We start from the raw sequence: 18,596 nt of genomic DNA on the forward strand, positions 1-18,596 counted from the left end.
GCTGCATCACAGGCATGATCTAATCAGACCAATCACTGCAGATTAGCATCACGCAAAGAGGGGTTTGGGGAATCACTGAGCGAATCCTTTGGGAGGCCTTGAGCAAATAAGGTAAAAATAAATGCATATAACACAAAAGTGTTTTTTGACCTTGCATGCATGCCAACCTGTTGTTGGGGACTCCCTTAACTAAAATATGAGCCTTTCATAACCTATAATGGGGCACTTTAAATTCCAGTGCTGCAAGCTTGCGATCTCAAAATCCAATTAACAAACTGATGCATTAAACAAAGTCACACCCCTACATCTTTCTCTTATTCAATAGTCTGTTACACTCGGATGTACGCCACAATACAAATAAAAAGCTCTGTCGAAACTTCTGTTAAATAAAAGACAACAACATGCATTCGGGCTGGGCGATATGAGCAAAAATAAAAACAGAATCTGGCTGATTTGCGGTATACGCTATATATCTCGATATTTAATATTTTGAATAAACATTTGAAATTCTACATACGTCACTGTTATTGTCCAACTACAAATATTTCAGCATTTGTTGTGCTGCTTTTTCACTGAGTTAATTGAAGTAAAGGTGCTAAATGTTAAATGCTAAAAGTGCATTAAGGAAACCAGCTCATCTCAAACACATTAAACAGCACGAGTAGCGTCTCTGTGAGCGGCGCTTTAAACTCAAACTATCGGCTACTATATCTTACCAGTTTTTAAAGGCCTTAATATGAAGCAAAAATGTATTATGCAGCAGCTCAGACTGTGTCCTCCATTATATTGTCAGATGCGCTCCTATCAAACTACTGTATATCGTATTGCTTCATACCATAAATATATCGATGTATCGTGCAAACTCGATATTCCGCCCAGCCCTAAAGCACCTTATGATTTGACAACTGAGCATCTTTGGTCCAAGCGTACCTCCTGCTCTCGTGGTCCAACAGCGCCTCCTGTGGCACTCTGAAGTCCTCCAGCGGAGACTGGTAGCGGGCCTCGATCGAGCCCTCGCGCCCGCGGTATCCCAGCGCCTGGCCCGGGGACGAGGGCAGGGGGGACATGGAGGACACGGAGGAGACGGAGCTGGTGTCCCCCATCCGCTCACGGCCCACCTGCATTGCTATGGCCATCGCCCCCGCCGCCGAGAACGGACTCAGCATCTCGCCGTTCTCATGCTGCAGAAGAAACCAGGTGGCCATTATGATCCAGCCCATCAGGCCATGAATAAAGTGTGTTTGCACATGCTGTGACGCCCACCCTTCCTCTGACGATGTCCATGTGCACCAGCAGAGACGCCAGCTCCAGATCCTCACTGTAGCTGTTCTTCAGCGGGACAGACCGGTAGCCTACAGATGGACATTAGGGACATTGTTTTTACTTCCCCTCATCCTAAAGACCTTGAATAACTAGTTCAGGTGTGTTTTATTAGGACTACAGATAAATGGTGTGCTCAAGTCCTCCTGGGAAGTTCGTATTTACGAGTTGAAAAGTCATAATTATGACAATTTAACTTTTCTACGCAAGATTCAAAGTTTTTTCGTTTTTTTAACTGTACATATAAAAAATTATGAATATCGTGATTGTATATCGGGATTTTTTGAAAATCTAATTTTTATGAAAGTGATGTAAACAGATTCATTATATGTAGTTTATTTTGCAAAAACAACTTTTTTTTAAAGTATGTTTTTTATGATGTTGTGTTTTTATTGTGTTGGTCAGCCTAACCCTAACGTGATTTATCTAATCAAAATAACCCAGCTGCAGTGTGATTGAGATTAATTGGAATGCACAATGAAAACAACAATTACTGAAAATTGTTTAAAAATTCAGTTTTTAACAAATGAACTCTTCATATATTCAATGTTAACTGTATAATAATATCATATTTTGTATATCTAACATATTTAGTTTTATTGTACATGACAATTGTTTTTATTATTATTAATTTAACAAATTTACCATCAATACAGACGCTGTATATCTATATATAATAGTCTTTGTTGTTTCTTCCACTCGTAAAATTACTTTACGGTGGAATTCATGTGCGTTCAACTCATAAATACGATCTATCGAACCGGACTTAAAACGCACCACAACTATGCAATAAGGCTGCACAATAAATCAAAATTAAATTGCATTCATGATTAGGCAAAAGCAGCTAAACCAGATGATTGTCCAGAGGTGGACAATAGTTAAGTATTTTTACTGTACTCAAGTAAATACTATCTGTTGTTTATCAGACTGTTTTTCTTTGGAAAACTTTACTTCACTACATTCAAAAGCATAATGTCATACTTTTTAGTGCACTACCTTTCATAAATAAAAGTTTTTGTTTGTTTTACCTTTAATATGCAAGAACATTAAAAAATGTAGTAATTTCTTGTACTCAATTAAATCGTTAAAATACTTTTACTTGAGTAAAAGAGAGTAATCGATTTCTTTTAAATGTTTTAAATGTAGTGCTGTCAAATTATGTAAACAAAAAACTTATTTTGGATGGCACTAATTAAATATTAAACAGTGCAGTTAAAAATACAATATTATACTTTAGAATGTTGTGAAGTAAAGGTTTCTAAAAAAAAACACGTGAAAAGTACTATTAAAGCAGAGTAAAAATACTACTGTGCACCTCTATTTAATATACAGGACAGTGGCCCTCCAGGAGCAGGACTGGACACCCCAATTTTTTTTAGAGCACAAAAGTGGTCATTCTTTGTGAGCCGTACCTGTTTTGAGGCAGTTGATGGGGAACGTTGCCTGAGCGAGAAAGTTCTGGTCGTTGAACATGTCTATTTCATAGACCACGAAGCGCAGGAAGGCAAAGGAGGGATTGCAAACGGTGAATCGGAAGGGTTTCCTGGGCCAGGTGGGGTTCAGACCGTTGTCCGCTGAGAGTGAAACAGGGAACTCTTTTAGTGATCCCACATACCCCCTACAATGTGCTGTTGTTGTAAAAGATTTGCATTTGCACCTCACCTTCAGAGTCCGTCCTCTGCTTGGCGTTGTCATATTCTGCTCCACAAACTTCGATCTCGATGAGGGGGCAAACGATACCTCGACCGTGTTTGGGCAGGTGGCGCGCTCCCAAAACCTTCAAACACACACCAAGGTTCAGTTTCCTTTCGGGCGAACAGAAGCACGGACCAAACACTGCACATATCTTTGTGTGTTTGGCTTCTGGCTGCTAAAACACACTGCAGAATCTTTTTAGAATGTTCATCTGGGTAACACTTTAGAATAAGGTTCCATTAGTTAATGTTAGTTAACTACTTTCGTTAACATGAACTAAGCAAGAACAATCCTTCTACAACATTTTTAAGTCTTAGTTCATGTTAATTTCAACATTTACTAATGCATTATTTAAATCAAAAGTTGTGCTTGTTAACATTAGTTAATGCACTGTGAATTACCATGAACTAACAATGAATAACTGTATTTTCATTAACTAACATTAACGAAGATGAATAAATACAGTAATAAATGTGTTATTCATTGTTTGTTCATGTTAATTAATACATCAACTAACATTAACTAATGGAACCTTATTCTAAAGTGTTACCTTGATCTGTTAGAATCTTTAGTGATTTTTTAGGAATCAAAATGACAAAAGAAGTCATCAAAGTGAATTTAAGACCAAAACAAGAACAAATATCTGCCAATGGGCTCAGAAAAACAAAGGGAAACATTACTTTTAACAATTCTCACTATTTACTAACTATTTAACTATGACTTCAGCATATGCTTCTTGAGCAGTGGATGATGTAAAAGCCATATGCATTGCTGGTCGGCTCCTCCGAGCGTGCAGGTGTGATTTAGGCGATCAATGGTAATGTAAAAGCAGTGTTTGTCGGTGACTGTCCTGGTGCTCGGTGTGAGACGCTGGGGCTGTAGTCTGCTGTAGTGCAGCATGTGTGTGTACCTCGATGCAGAGCGTGATGGGCTCCACTGCTCTCAGAGAGAGCCGGTCAAACGGGTCGAAGCTGTCGTCTCTCATGATGGACGGCTGCAGCACGTAACCGCTCCTGCCGTTCAGCATGAAGAGCGCCTGGTTCATCTGCATCGGCTTATCTGCAGAAAAACAGTCAGACTGTGAAATGCCAGGATGCAGACGGAGCAGAAGAGAGAGCTGTGGCCCCGTGCGCACCTGCGGTCTGGAAGTTGAGGGCCACCAGCTGACTGCCGCACAGCCACATGGGCAGCGGGTCGTAGTTGGACGAGTCCAGGCGCTGGCCGCGAGGGTAGATCCGCGAGAGCTGCAGACGGTTGTACTGCAGGAACTTCTTTCCCTTGATTCGGTTCACATACTTCTCTGCTTTGGTCTCGGGAAACGAGGACATGTCCCGGAAACAGGCCCGCTCCGTCCCGATTTCTGTGAGAGACAGAAGAGGCTTTCAGCATTTGTGTTGAGGAGCTACATGGCATTTCATACTGAAGCAGGGACCACAAAACCAGTCATAAGGGTCAATTTATTAAAATTCAGATTATCATCTGAAAGCGGAGTAAATAAGCTTTCCATTGATGTATGGTTTATTAGGAGGACAATATTTGTCTGAGATACAACTATTTGAAAATATGGAATCTGAGGGAGCAAAAAAAAAAAAAGAAATATTGAGAAAATCATCTTTAAAGTTGTTCAAATGAAGTCCTTAGCAATTCACATTACAAATCAAAAATTAAGTTTTGATATATTTACAGTAGGAAATGTACAAAAGATATTCATGGATCATGATCTTTAATTAAGATCTTAATGATTTTTGGCATAAAAGAAAAACTGATAATTTTGACCCATACAGTGTATTGTTGGCTAGTGCTACAAATATACCTGTGCTACTGACACATATTGGAAAATGTCCTGAAGTCTTTAAACTTGTTTCATCTCTCGTTTTTTAGTATACGTTTTTAGTTATTGATTATTCTGCATGATATGAATGGAGCTGGAGAAATCAAATGTGTTTGAGGGATCAGTGAGTTTTAAAACTATGGGATATCTTACTGTCTTCATCAAAAGGAACCGGTCTGCAGTAGATGACCAGGTCTGACAGCTCTAGAGCAATCTTCTTTCGCCTTTCCATCATTTTACCCTCCTCAAGCTGACAGAGAACAAATAATCATTAGTCAAACAAATGTAATACAGTACGTGTGTCAAAAGCAACAAAAAAAAATATTTTAACAAATAATCAGTCATTTCAAGGATCTATGTCAGAAAACAAAAAAGTATGACACCACATTAATTTAAGATAAAACTGATCATAGGTTTTTGCTTATTGATGGTGTCACATTACAACATGTATTACAGTCTTTTAAAATCAAAACTTTTTATAATCTTTACAAAATACATATTGTTGGAAAGGTCCGAGTCTATTTTGTGATAGAAGTAATATTGAGAAAGAAATGTAAACATTCGCCACAGAAAACCCCCCGATGGCTATTTGTGGTATGGCACCAAACAAAATTGCACAAGGGCCTTTTTTTTTTTTTTTTTTTCAACTTCAAATTTGGAACATTTATTTTGTAAAATGTTTAATTTTATACAAAATATAAAAACAAAACAGTTCAGTACATTTTACATTTTAACAGTAAATTTTTTATAACTATTTTATTTTAAATGATTTCACTTCTGCAATAATCTGCTGTCTTTTTTTTTTTTTATTGACAAACCTTAGGTCAGTATTCAAAAGTATTAATGAATTATAAGAAATCATCCAGAAAAGCTCAGCAGAGGTTTAGTAACAGGTGGTGACAGTCAGATTTATTGTGTTACTGCAGAGGAGATATGGTCTGGGAGCTGACCTTAGCTTCAGAGGTCATGGTGACCTCGCGGATCTTCACCACCCAGTCCTTCAGCTCCTCCTGTGAACTGGCTGCGATGTCCAGCACCGGGCCGGTGCGAGGCAAAGCCACAGGCACCAGAGAGAAGACGAACTGTCTGCTGCCCTTCCCTTCTGGCCTGACCACTGCAGGAGAGACAGCATACATTTAACATAAGACAACATGAGCTAAAAAAAAGCTAGTTTTATGGTCTTCCCCTGTGGGAAGATCACTTTAACCTGCAGACTAAAAAACAACCCGCAGAAAAAGTAAAAGTAGCACAGCTTTGCGGTACAACCGCAGACTTGGCATCCCTGATACAGCTCCTGCAATCCACTTGTTTCTGTTCTGAAACATGATTTTAAATTATGGGGAAAAATATGGCAGCACACTCAATTAATTTAATTTATGGCCAAAAATGTCTCAATATGAAAGGTTACTGAAAAGGCTACAACTGAAAAATTAAGGGGGTTTTGGTGGGTTCAATGGAAAAGGAAATTAGTTTCAGTTTTATCCAAATGCACTAAATCTGATAGGTAGGTAGATCAATAGATATACAGAAAGACCGACCGACCATATGTCTGTGTGTTTGTGTGTTTGTGTCTGTGTGTGCATGTGTCTGTCTGCGTCTGTCTGGGTGTGAGTCTGTGTCTGTTTGTGAGTGTGTCTGAGTCTGTGCATGTCTTTGGTCTGTGTGTCTGTGCATGTCTGAGTCTGAGTGTCTGTGCATGTCTGAGTCTGAGTGTCTGTGAGTCTGTTCATGTCGGAGTCTGAGTGTCTGTGAGTCTGTGCATGTCTGAGTCTGAGTGTCTGTGAGTCTGTGCATGTCTGATACTGTGTCTGTGAGTCTGTTCATGTCTGAGTCCAAGAGTCTGTGCATGTCGGAGTCTGAGTGTCTGTGAGTCTGTGCATGTCTGAGTCTGAGTGTCTGTGAGTCTGTGCATGTCTGAGTGTCTGTGAGTCTGTGCATGTCTGAGTCTGAGTGTCTGTGAGTCTGTTCATGTCGGAGTCTGAGTGTCTGTGCATGTCTGAGTCTGAGTGTCTGTGAGTCTGTGCATGTCTGAGTCTGAGTGTCTGTGAGTCTGTGCATGTCTGATACTGTGTCTGTGAGTCTGTTCATGTCTGAGTCCAAGAGTCTGTGCATGTCGGAGTCTGAGTGTCTGTGAGTCTGTGCATGTCTGAGTGTCTGTGAGTCTGTGCATGTCTGAGTGTCTGTGAGTCTGTGCATGTCTGAGTCTGAGTGTCTGTGAGTCTGTGCATGTCTGAGTGTCTGTGAGTCTGTGCATGTCTGAGTCTGAGTGTCTGTGAGTCTGTGCATGTCTGAGTGTCTGTGAGTCTGTGCATGTCTGAGTGTCTGTGAGTCTGTGCATGTCGGAGTGTCTGTGAGTCTGTGCATGTCGGAGTCTGAGTGTCTGTGAGTCTGTGCATGTCGGAGTCTGAGTGTCTGTGAGTCTGTGCATGTCGGAGTCCGAGTGTCTGTGAGTCTGTGCATGTCGGAGTCCGAGTGTCTGTGAGTCTGTGCATGTCGGAGTCCGAGTGTCTGTGAGTCTGTGCATGTCGGAGTCCGAGTGTCTGTGAGTCTGTGCATGTCGGAGTCCGAGTGTCTGTGAGTCTGTGCATGTCGGAGTCCGAGTGTCTGTGAGTCTGTGCATGTCGGAGTCCGAGTGTCTGTGAGTCTGTGCATGTCGGAGTCCGAGTGTCTGTGAGTCTGTGCATGTCGGAGTCCGAGTGTCTGTGAGTCTGTGCATGTCGGAGTCCGAGTGTCTGTGAGTCTGTGCATGTCGGAGTCCGAGTGTCTGTGAGTCTGTGCATGTCTGAGTCCGAGTGTCTGTGAGTCTGTGCATGTCTGAGTCCGAGTGTCTGTGAGTCTGTGCATGTCTGAGTCCGAGTGTCTGTGAGTCTGTGCATGTCTGAGTCCGAGTGTCTGTGAGTCTGTGCATGTCTGAGTCCGAGTGTCTGTGAGTCTGTGCATGTCTGAGTCCGAGTGTCTGTGAGTCTGTGCATGTCTGAGTCCGAGTGTCTGTGAGTCTGTGCATGTCTGAGTCCGAGTGTCTGTGAGTCTGTGCATGTCTGAGTCCGAGTGTCTGTGAGTCTGTGCATGTCTGAGTCCGAGTGTCTGTGAGTCTGTGCATGTCGGAGTCCGAGTGTCTGTGAGTCTGTGCATGTCGGAGTCCGAGTGTCTGTGAGTCTGTGCATGTCGGAGTCCGAGTGTCTGTGAGTCTGTGCATGTCGGAGTCCGAGTGTCTGTGAGTCTGTGCATGTCGGAGTCCGAGTGTCTGTGAGTCTGTGCATGTCGGAGTCCGAGTGTCTGTGAGTCTGTGCATGTCTGTGAGTCCGAGTGTCTGTGAGTCTGTGCATGTCTGTGAGTCTGTGCATGTCGGAGTCTGAGTGTCTGTGAGTCTGTGCATGTCGGAGTCTGAGTGTCTGTGAGTCTGTGCATGTCTGAGTCCGAGTGTCTGTGAGTCTGTGCATGTCTGAGTCCGAGTGTCTGTGAGTCTGTGCATGTCTGAGTCCGAGTGTCTGTGAGTCTGTGCATGTCTGTGAGTCCGAGTGTCTGTGAGTCTGTGCATGTCTGTGAGTCTGTGCATGTCGGAGTCTGAGTGTCTGTGAGTCTGTGCATGTCGGAGTCTGAGTGTCTGTGTGTCTGTGCATGTCGGAGTCTGAGTGTCTGTGAGTCTGTGCATGTCGGAGTCTGAGTGTCTGTGAGTCTGTGCATGTCGGAGTCTGAGTGTCTGTGAGTCTGTGCATGTCGGAGTCTGAGTGTCCGAGAGTCTGTGCATGTCTGAGTCTGAGTGTCCGAGAGTCTGTGCTTGTCTGAGTCCGAGAGTCTGTGCGTGTCTGTGCGTGTCTGTGCGTGTCTGTGCGTGTCTGTGCGTGTCTGTGCGTGTCTGAGAGAGTCTGAGAGAGTCTGAGAGAGTCCGAGAATCTGAGTGTGTCCGAGAATCTGAGCGTGTCCGAGAGTGTCTGAGCATGTCTGTGTGTTTGAGCGTCTGTGTGCGAATATGCGTCTGTGTGTGTGTGTGAGTCAGCGCGTGAGTCTGTATGTGTCTGTGTGTGAGTCTGTGTGTGTGTCTGTGAGTCTGTATGTCTGTGCGTGAGTCTGTGTCTGTGTATTTTTGTGTCTGTATGTGTGTGAGTGAGTGTGTCAGTATGTGTGTCTGTGTCTACGTGTATATCTATGTTTGCGTGTGTGTTTGTATGTGTATGTGTGTCTGTCTGCGTCTGTTTGTGTCTATGTGTGTGTGTGAGTTTCTGTGACTGTTTTTGTGAGGCTGTCTGTGTGTGTGTATCTGTGTCTGTATGTTTGTCTGTGTGTGTCTATGTGTATATCTGTGTTTGCGTGTGTGTTTGTATGTGTCTGTCTGCGTGTGTGTTTTTGTGACTGTGTGTGAGTCTGTCTGTGTGTGTGTATCTGTATATTTGTCTGTGTGTGTCTATGTGTATATCTGTGTTTGCGTGTGTGTTTGTATGTGTCTGTCTGCGTGTGTGTCTGTGTGTGTTTTTGTGACTGTGTGTGAGTCTGTCTGTGTGTGTGTATCTGTATATTTGTCTGTGTGTGTCTATGTGTATATCTGTGTTTGCGTGTGTCTTGGTATGTGAATGTGTGAGTGTCTGTCTGTCTGTCTATGTCTGTGTGCGTGTGTGTCTGTGTGTGCGTCTGTCTGTGTGTGCAAGTGTGTCCGTTTTTTTTGTCTGTGTGTGTGTGTGTGAGTGGGTCTGTGTAAGGGTCTCAAACATCTGATCTGATGCAGATAGTGTATCAGGGAAGAGGAGCGCACACACACACACACTCACCGATCTGACAGGAAGACACGTCCACACTTCCTCTCAGGAGATCTCCCAGAGGGCTGTTCTCCGTGGCCTGCTGAGCAAGAGCGAGAGTGAGAACAGGGGTAAAGGTCGGAGCCCAGAGCGTCCCTGACACAACACAACAAACACACACGCACTCCACTCACAGCTCTGTCAGGCTCCACGGCTGTCGGGCTGATTTCCTCAACGTAATTCGCAGGGAACCACAGCTGCTTCTTCCCACCATAGTCTCCCTTCCACCTGAGCGGGAACACAAACACACAGTCCTCATGGTGTTTGTGAACCAAATCAAGACCGAAAGAGAGAAATGGGCTCCAAAAATAAACACCACACACCTAATGCAGGTAAAAATAGGCTTTGGCAAATAAGTCTTATCATCTGCCAATTTAAAGTCCGGTGGATTCTGATTGGCTGTCAGTGCTTTTAAATCAATGCTTTCATCAGCTGAAGGAAGTTGTTCTAAAAATAATTTCTATTAGAGACGTTATGATATGAACATTTCTTAGCAGGATTATAGTGACCAAAATGATCATGTTATTGATAGAATGTGCTCAAAAATTTCAAAAAGCACTAATATATAAAAATTTCACCAAGTTTTATATTTAAAATCAACAAACCCCAAATAAAATGACTTTGTTTGCATAAAAAAAACACGTTACCAAAGATGTCCGCCCCTATATAACAGAGGTACATGCATTCATGTTATAGCATTTAATTTACCTCAGCATGTCATCAGTGTCCACAGCTCATTAGTTCACGAGAGAAATTAAGTCTAGAGAGGAGCATTTCACCAAATATTACACCATATACTCATTATATTTTACTAAACCTGTTAGCCTTAATTATTTAATACATGCTTTAATTGATCGGTTAAGAAAAATGCTATGATTTTAACAAATAGCCTGAAAATTTTATTTATAAGTTAATTTAACAACTGCACAAGTTGAATGTTGATGATCTATTTAAAAACAAATAGTAATTAAATTTAAGATTTGGTTAAGCTGTAAGGCCTAATTGTAACCTTATAATGTAAAAGGGCTCCCTACGTTTTTTCCCGCTGCTGTACCAAAATACCAAACCATGACATTAAAACCGAGGTGCATACCGAACCGTCATATTTGTGTATGTTTTCTGAAACTGAATGTGCAGCTGTATATTGAGAGTGTTGTACTCACCAGCCTCCTTCCTGTTTGTCCACGTTCTGAATGATGGCGTTCTTACTGAAGGACAGCTCATCATCACGCTGGGCTTTATATTCATACATGGCTCGTACTGTGCACTGCTCACACACACACACAGGAGCGTCACACACCAAACCAAACAGTACCAGAAACACGCTGTACATGCAGAGAGAGCAGAGGTACCTTGAACGTGGGCATCTGATTGGCCTCCACGTAAAATCCAGGGTTACGACCCTCATACAGAGACCCATAATCAGGCTCCTGTATACAGACCAGAAGAGAAAGAGCTTCCACTCAAAAACCAACAACTGTAAGGTCTAACTAACAATCAGTAGGTGCATCTGTCAACCAAAACCACAACAATACACACATCTAGTGCAAAACATGCTGGTTCTTTCAAATAAATGCTACCCTATCGGTGTAAACCCAGCTAAAGTCAACTTGCTTTCTACTGAAGAACATGAAAGATATTTAGGTTTTTTTGTCCCTACAAAGGAAGCCAATGGTTTGGTTCACAAGACTTGTTTTAAAATGTCTTGTTTTCAGTTCTGAGGGTGAGAAAAGTGTTGAGAGATTTGTCATTATTAGCTGAGCTCGGGTGACTCACAGCAGTGCCGATCTTCTCCAGTGTTTCCTCGTTGATGGGGTAGCGCAGCTTCATCTTACGGTACAGTGGATGTTTCTCGTAGTAACTGATTAAATCTACTAAACTGTCAAACTCCGAGGTGCCCAAAACCACCGTCTGTCCCTCCTGCTGCACGCGGCAGTGCTTTATCTTGCCCTCCGCCCTGAGAGAGACAGAAGGGAGTGAGAAGAGCTGCAGAGACACAGAGACACATGAGAGCAGGAGTCTGGATCTCACCGGAAGGAAATGGCGAAAGAGTTGACTTCAGTTCTCTTCCTAACGAGGAAAGCCCCGTCACGCGGGACTCTCATCAGCATGTTCTCCGCCTGACTGCGGGAGAGACTCGCGTGATACCACCTGCACAGAAACACACACACAACACACGCTCAGATTAGACGAGGAGACGGGACAGAAGCAGCACACACACCCTGCTCAGAGATGCTCTTACTGCAGGCAGATGAGATGGGCTACATCACTCAGTCCTGGAGAAACCCTAAACACTAACTAGTCATTATGGTTTAGAGCGTTTAAATTCCTTTTATTTTTAAATAGTTTTCAAATTTGCTATGAAATTCCATTAAGCTTTTCCTTAATATTTTTGTGCATTATAGGATTGAACGTTGTGCAGAGAAAGCATTTAGTGGGTGTTCCTCAACTTTATGCAAATATTGAGAGACAACCAATCGCTGTGAAAAGATGATGATTAAAAGGCAAGCAGGGTGTAAACATGGTTTTCAGAGGCATGCTCTGCCGTATATACATACATATATACATACATACATCTACACACACACACACACACACACTAAGATGCTGGTCATATAATTAGAATGTCATGAAAAAGGTAAGACCAATACAAAGAGAGGATTTTTAGAAATCTTGGCCAGCTGAAAAGTAAGAACATGAAAAGTATGAGCATGTACAGCACTCAATACTTAGTTGTGTCTCCTTCTGTCTGAATGACTGCAGCAATGCGGCGTGGCATGGAGTCGATCAGTCTGTGGCACTGCTCAGGTGTTATGAGAGCCCAGGTGTCTCTGATAGTGGCCTTCAGCTCTTCTGCATTCTTGGGTCTGGCTTATCGCATCTTCCTCTTCAACATACCCCAGAGATTGTCTATGGGGTTAAGATCAGGTGAGTTTGCTGACCAATTAAGAACAGGGATACCATGGTCCTTAAACCAGGTACTGGTAGCTTTGGTACTGTGAGCAGGTGCCAAGTCCTGTTGGAAAATGAAATCTGCATCTCCATAAAGTTGGTCAGCAGCAGGAAGCATAAAGTGCTCTATAACTTCCTGGTATACGGCTGTGTTGACCTTTGACCTCAGAAAACACAGTGGACCAACACCAGCAGATGACATGGCACCCCAAACCATCACTGACTGTGGAAACTTTACACTGGACCTCAAGCAACGTGGATTGTGTGCCTCTCCTCTCTTCCTCCAGACTCTGGGACCCTGATTTCCAAAGGAAATGCTAAATTTACTTTCATCAGAGAACATAACTGTGGACCACTCAGCAGCAGTCCAGTCCTTTCTGAAGCGAGACGCTTCTGATGCTGTCTGATGTTCAAGAGTGGCTTGACACAAGGAATGCGAAGCTGAAACCCATGTCTTGCAGACGTCTGTGTGTAGTGGTTCTTGAAGCACTGACTCCAGCAGCAGTCCACTCTTTGTGAATCTCCCCCACATTTTTGAATGGGTTTTGTTTCACAATCCTCCCCAGGGTGCAGTTATCTCTATTGCTTGTACACTTTTTTTTTCTATCACATCTTTTCCTTCCCTTCACCTCTCTATTAATGTGCTTGGACACAGAGCTCTGTGAACAGCCAGACTCTTTTGCAATGACTTTTTGTGTCTTGCCCTCCTTGTGCAATGTGTCAATAGTGATCTTTTGGACAACTTTCAAGTCGGCAGTCTTCCCCATGATTGTGTAGCCTACAGAACTAGACTGAGAGACCATTTAAAGGCTTTGCAGGTGTTTTGAATTAATTATCTGATTAGAGTGTGGCACCAGGTGTCTTCTATATTGAACCTTTTCACAATATTCAAATTTTCCGAGATACTGAATTTTGGATTTTCTTTAGTTGTCAGTTATAATCATAAAAATTAAAAGAGAAAAACATTTGAAGTATATCAGTCTGTGTGTAATGAGAAAAATATAATATACAAGTTTCACTTTTAAATTTGGAATTAGTGAAATCAACTTTTTGATGATACTCTAATTATATGACCAGCACATGTGTGTGTGTGTGTGTGTGTGCCACTTACAATAGAAGGACAATAAAAGCAAACAAAAGAGCAATAAAACGCAAGTCTATAACAAGTGTATAACACGTATAACAATGTGCAGGTGACAAGTCCTGTTGGAAAATGAAATCTGCATCTCCATAAAGTTGGTAAGCAGCAGAAAACATGAAGTGCTCTAAAACTTCCTGGTATACGGCTGCTTTGACCTTTGACCTCAGAAAACACAGTGGACCAACACCAGCAGATGACATGGCACCCCAAACCATCACTGACTGTGGAAACTTTACACTGGATCTCAAGCAACGTGGATTATGTTCCTCTGTGGGACTCACTCTTTGCTCTCGTGAGCGTTGGTCTGTGGCACTGGCTCAGTCAGCTTCATCTCAAACTCGTTGCAGCGCAGAGGCACCTGCTGGTAATGTGTGATGAGCGCGAACAGCGTGTCGAACACCAGGTTATCCGTCAGGTAGAACTTGGGGTTGCCGGCCTCCTGCCGAGAGTGAATCCTGCAGTGCTGAACCCGTCCGGACCGCCTGAGCAGAGCAAACACAACACATCTGAACTCACAGCCACTTCACTCTCAGCTGCTAGCAGTGGCAGATTTTTAAAAACACTTTATAAAAGTTTTCCACATACATTAAAAGCGGGACAAAAATTGTATGACCTGTTAGACATCTGGTAAATACCACTTGATCAAATCTAGTTTTAAATGTTTGTTTGCTTGTTTGTGTTTTACGTCATTCCAGCTTCTGTGGCTACGGCGAGAAATATTACGGCTGAATTATATCATGTTTCTATCATTATTTTTTTTGCTAAAAACTTCAAAACTGTGGCTTAACTCTGTTCAAAATGTCTTCAAAGGAGTTTCTAGATTTAAGAGAGATTAAAGATCAAGAGGTCTCCAGCCGCTGGAGGTTACCAGAAGGAGAGTGTGTAGTCTCCCACGAAGGTCTCGCTCTCCCGCACCAGGAAGGAGCCGTCCGGCGCTCCGGTCTCCAGACAGTACTCCGACAGCAGACGCTCGGCGATCTGACGCCCGTCACGCCCCGCTCCCAGCTTCCCGTGAAACCACTTCTCCGTCACATGCTGGTCCATGCCGTTACAGATCTAGAGGAGGAACCACTTGGAATTAGCTTCCAGAAGAGATCAGATATGCTAAAACATCAGCCACAGTTAAATCCAGACTCAAAACTCATCTGTTGTGTGTGTGAGATATAGATAGATAGATATATATATATATATATATACATACATACATACACACACACACACACACACACACACACACACCTCTGATTTAATTTAACTGAATCGAAAGCATCACAGGAAGTTCTCAGGACACTACCGAAACTTGGGGCTTTTTTGTGGACCGTGTTAAATTAAGACCAAAAGCACATCTACTAGATTTAAAGGTACCCTTTAGGTAACACATATTCACTATTAACGTTTTCCCTCAATAAACTTCAAATTTGCTGCTTATTAATAGTAAGTTGTTGTTGTGTTCGGATTAAAGGATCTCAAATATGATCATGCAGAATAAGGTACTATTATGTGCTTTATAAGTACTAATAAACAGCCAATATGGAATATTAACAATATGCAAAGCATCTGCTGTGTTAACGATGCGATGCACTGATTTAATAAAAGTGTGCATCGGATTCAAGTTACCATTTGTGTCGCCATGCATCGTTTCTAACATATTTGCAACAGTAAAAAACTATTTATTTATATATAATTACTAGTGGATGCAATATTCTTTAATTGTTTAGAAAGTTACCAATAAACAGTAACCAATATTTTATATGTAGATTGATTTCTCCTCTCTAAACTTTCTCAGACGTGTTCAGTCATCACTGCTGCGGCGTGAATGTGATGCATCACAATACTACTGAGACCTGAGGAAAAGCCTTTATTAAAGGGATTGAAGTCCTCAATGTCGATCATGGATCAAATCGATCCACCATGGCAAACCCTGATTATACTGTGTCTGTGCTGTTTAATGCATCTGAAAGTTTTCCTCAGTGCATAACTGGCATGTCACAGCTATATTCTCCATCTGTAAATGTTAGAAAGTCATGCAAATATATCCATTTTGCTGTCAGGAATTATGTAAAAAAATGCAACTATGGCACTACTGAAAACTGCTGTGAGGTTAGCAGGGTTGCTGTTATTCCTGAGATTGTGTTTTCCTCACCTCTCTGTGCTCCTCCTCATCCTCGTTCCCTTGATTACTTGACGTCTCTTCAGAGTAATAGATCTTATTGCTGGTCAGGACAAAGAAGTGAGGATACCACTCCTGTGAGGACAACAGTGAACATCCAGGATGAGCCTCAACAACCTGCCATCAGCTTTAGATGAAGATTTGAATGCAGGTGCGCTCACGTGGTTGATGGGATCCTCCAGGTACAGGATGCCGTTCTTGATGGAGTTGCTGATGTCGTTCTCGGAGTAGGGCGTTGAAGATGAGACCTCCTCGTACGCACTTCCCTCAGCTAATTTCTTGTGCTGAACACATCAATCCAGGTGCTCAGTTGAGAAAATCTTGACAAACAGCTACAAAATGGCATTTGCTGTCATGTAGCCAATGGGCTCTCACCTTGATCAGGATCTTCCTCTTGAGCTGATTGGGCGAGGGCAGACCGTCGGCCGAGATGTCCACCGCTTTGGTCAGGAGCATCTCTCCAAACACTTTCTTAAAGTAAGTGGCCATGTTTCTCTGCTGGACAATACTGCAGTGGTCCTCGATGGAGAGGATGATGGGATAGCTGCATGCAAACACATGTAATAATGAATACTGCATAACACGCATTCAGAAGATTCCCTTAACATCACACACACACACACACACACACACAGAAGTGCCACACTCACTCAGACGTAACGAAGGCATGTTCTTTGATGGTGTGAAGCACATCGCAGAACTTGATCTTGGTGGTGAGGGTGTGACCGTGGTAGATCACAGGCATCCCATCAGGACCGTCCCAGCAGTCCACTGCAAAAAGAGCACACACACACACACACACACACGTCACAGCCCGCTGCCAGACCAAACCAAAAGAAACAAACTAATGAAACAAAAAAGAAACAAACCAATGTAACAAACAAATAAACCAAACTAATGAAACAAAAAAGAAACAAACCAATGTAACAAACAAATAAACCAAACTAATGAAACAAAAAAAACCAAAAGAAACAAACTAATGAAAAAAAAAGAAACTAATGAAACAAAAAACTAAACCAAAAGAAACAAACTAATGAAACAAAAAACTAAACCAAAAGAAACAAACTAATGAAACAAAAAACTAAACCAAAAGAAACAAACTAATGAAACAAAAAACTAAACCAAAAGAAACAAACTAATGAAACAAACAAATAAACCAAACTAATGAAACAAACAAATAAACCAAACTAATGAAACAAAAAAAACCAAAAGAAACAAACTAATGAAACAAAAAACTAAACCAAAAGAAACAAACTAATGAAACAAAAAACTAAACCAAAAGAAACAAACTAATGAAACAAACAAATAAACCAAACTAATGAAACAAAAAAAACCAAAAGAAACAAACTAATGAAACAAAAAACTAAACCAAAAGAAACAAACTAATGAAACAAAAAACTAAACCAAAAGAAACAAACTAATGAAACAAAAAACTAAACCAAAAGAAACAAACTAATGAAACAAAAAACTAAACCAAAAGAAACAAACTAATGAAACAAAAAACTAAACCAAAAGAAACAAACTAATGAAACAAACAAATAAACCAAACTAATGAAACAAAAAAAACCAAAAGAAACAAACTAATGAAACAAAAAACTAAACCAAAAGAAACAAACTAATGAAACAAAAAACTAAACCAAAAGAAACAAACTAATGAAACAAACAAATAAACCAAACTAATGAAACAAAAAAAACCAAAAGAAACAAACTAATGAAACAAAAAACTAAACCAAAAGAAACAAACTAATGAAACAAAAAACTAAACCAAAAGAAACAAACTAATGAAACAAAAAACTAAACCAAAAGAAACAAACTAATGAAACAAAAAACTAAACCAAAAGAAACAAACTAATGAAACAAAAAACTAAACCAAAAGAAACAAACTAATGAAACAAAAAACTAAACCAAAAGAAACAAACTAATGAAAAAAAAACAAAAAACTAATGAAACAAAAAAACTAAACCAAAGAAACAAACCAATGTAACAAACAAATAAACCAAAAGAAACTTATAGGGAAAAAAAAAATAAACCAAAAGAAACAAACTAATGAAGCAAACAAATAAACCAAAAGAAACTAATGAAACAAAAAAATAGACCAAAAAGAAAACGCATATCAAATGAATCAAACAAGTACATAAAATTCTGATTTAGAATGTTTTATTCCAGAACCTAGAAACTAAAACTGCAGGATATGGATTTTATGATTTACCAACTAAAATAATGTAAATAAACAATGTACTAGAAGTGTAGTCTGCTAATTGTTTTACTGGGAGGAAAAGGCCAAAAGAGAACTACTGTAATATATGTTGCTCAATACAAAATACCTGTATTATCAGCATGTTAGATTCAAGAAAAATAACAACAGAAATATTTAAAGCATTCATCAACAGCAGTGTGGCACATTAATAAAGACTGGCTGAGTGTTGCATTGAGACTCACACTCGATGCATCTGCAGCCCATCCGCAGACAGCGGGCGTACGCCTCCAGAGACGACTCGCTGGAAAACTGGTCTCCCGTCAGATAGCTAAAAATACAAGCACACACACGTCAGGACCTGTCTGATTACTCCATAACACACACGTCAGCACTGACACACCTTACTCTCAGGATCAACAACCTCTTCACCTCTACTACAGCTCATAAACCACACCAATATTCTTCACAAACAAGGATTCCTTCCATTCTATCAGTCTTTA

The 18,596-nt window shown here is 41.2% G+C and overlaps 1 protein-coding gene across 2 annotated transcripts in view; it reads right to left on the reverse strand.

Moving 5' to 3' along the window:
• plcg1 (phospholipase C, gamma 1) overlaps positions 1–18,596 on the reverse strand; it is a 49,758-nt gene that overhangs the window by 5,543 nt on the left and 25,619 nt on the right. The window contains exons 12-32 of one of the 2 annotated variants that reach the window (XM_052593737.1): positions 18,339–18,424; positions 16,550–16,670; positions 16,275–16,443; positions 16,061–16,183; positions 15,873–15,974; positions 14,598–14,785; positions 14,011–14,211; positions 11,668–11,787; positions 11,413–11,593; positions 10,989–11,066; positions 10,800–10,903; positions 9,771–9,864; positions 9,610–9,676; positions 5,797–5,960; positions 5,000–5,096; positions 4,151–4,375; positions 3,926–4,074; positions 2,983–3,097; positions 2,733–2,894; positions 1,264–1,352; positions 931–1,181 (exon numbers count right to left, since the gene is read on the reverse strand). In XM_052593737.1, coding sequence (XP_052449697.1) covers positions 931–1,181; positions 1,264–1,352; positions 2,733–2,894; positions 2,983–3,097; positions 3,926–4,074; positions 4,151–4,375; positions 5,000–5,096; positions 5,797–5,960; positions 9,610–9,676; positions 9,771–9,864; positions 10,800–10,903; positions 10,989–11,066; positions 11,413–11,593; positions 11,668–11,787; positions 14,011–14,211; positions 14,598–14,785; positions 15,873–15,974; positions 16,061–16,183; positions 16,275–16,443; positions 16,550–16,670; positions 18,339–18,424 — 2,886 coding nt within the window. Of the gene's footprint in view, positions 1–930; positions 1,182–1,263; positions 1,353–2,732; positions 2,895–2,982; positions 3,098–3,925; positions 4,075–4,150; positions 4,376–4,999; positions 5,097–5,796; positions 5,961–9,609; positions 9,680–9,770; positions 9,865–10,799; positions 10,904–10,988; positions 11,067–11,412; positions 11,594–11,667; positions 11,788–14,010; positions 14,212–14,597; positions 14,786–15,872; positions 15,975–16,060; positions 16,184–16,274; positions 16,444–16,549; positions 16,671–18,338; positions 18,425–18,596 lie in introns of both variants that reach the window. The other variant, XM_052593736.1, reaches the window with a different exon arrangement.

The sequence above is a fragment of the Carassius gibelio genome, chromosome B23 (genome assembly GCF_023724105.1).
Source record: "Carassius gibelio isolate Cgi1373 ecotype wild population from Czech Republic chromosome B23, carGib1.2-hapl.c, whole genome shotgun sequence".
In the NCBI taxonomy this organism is placed as follows: Eukaryota; Metazoa; Chordata; class Actinopteri; order Cypriniformes; family Cyprinidae; genus Carassius; species Carassius gibelio.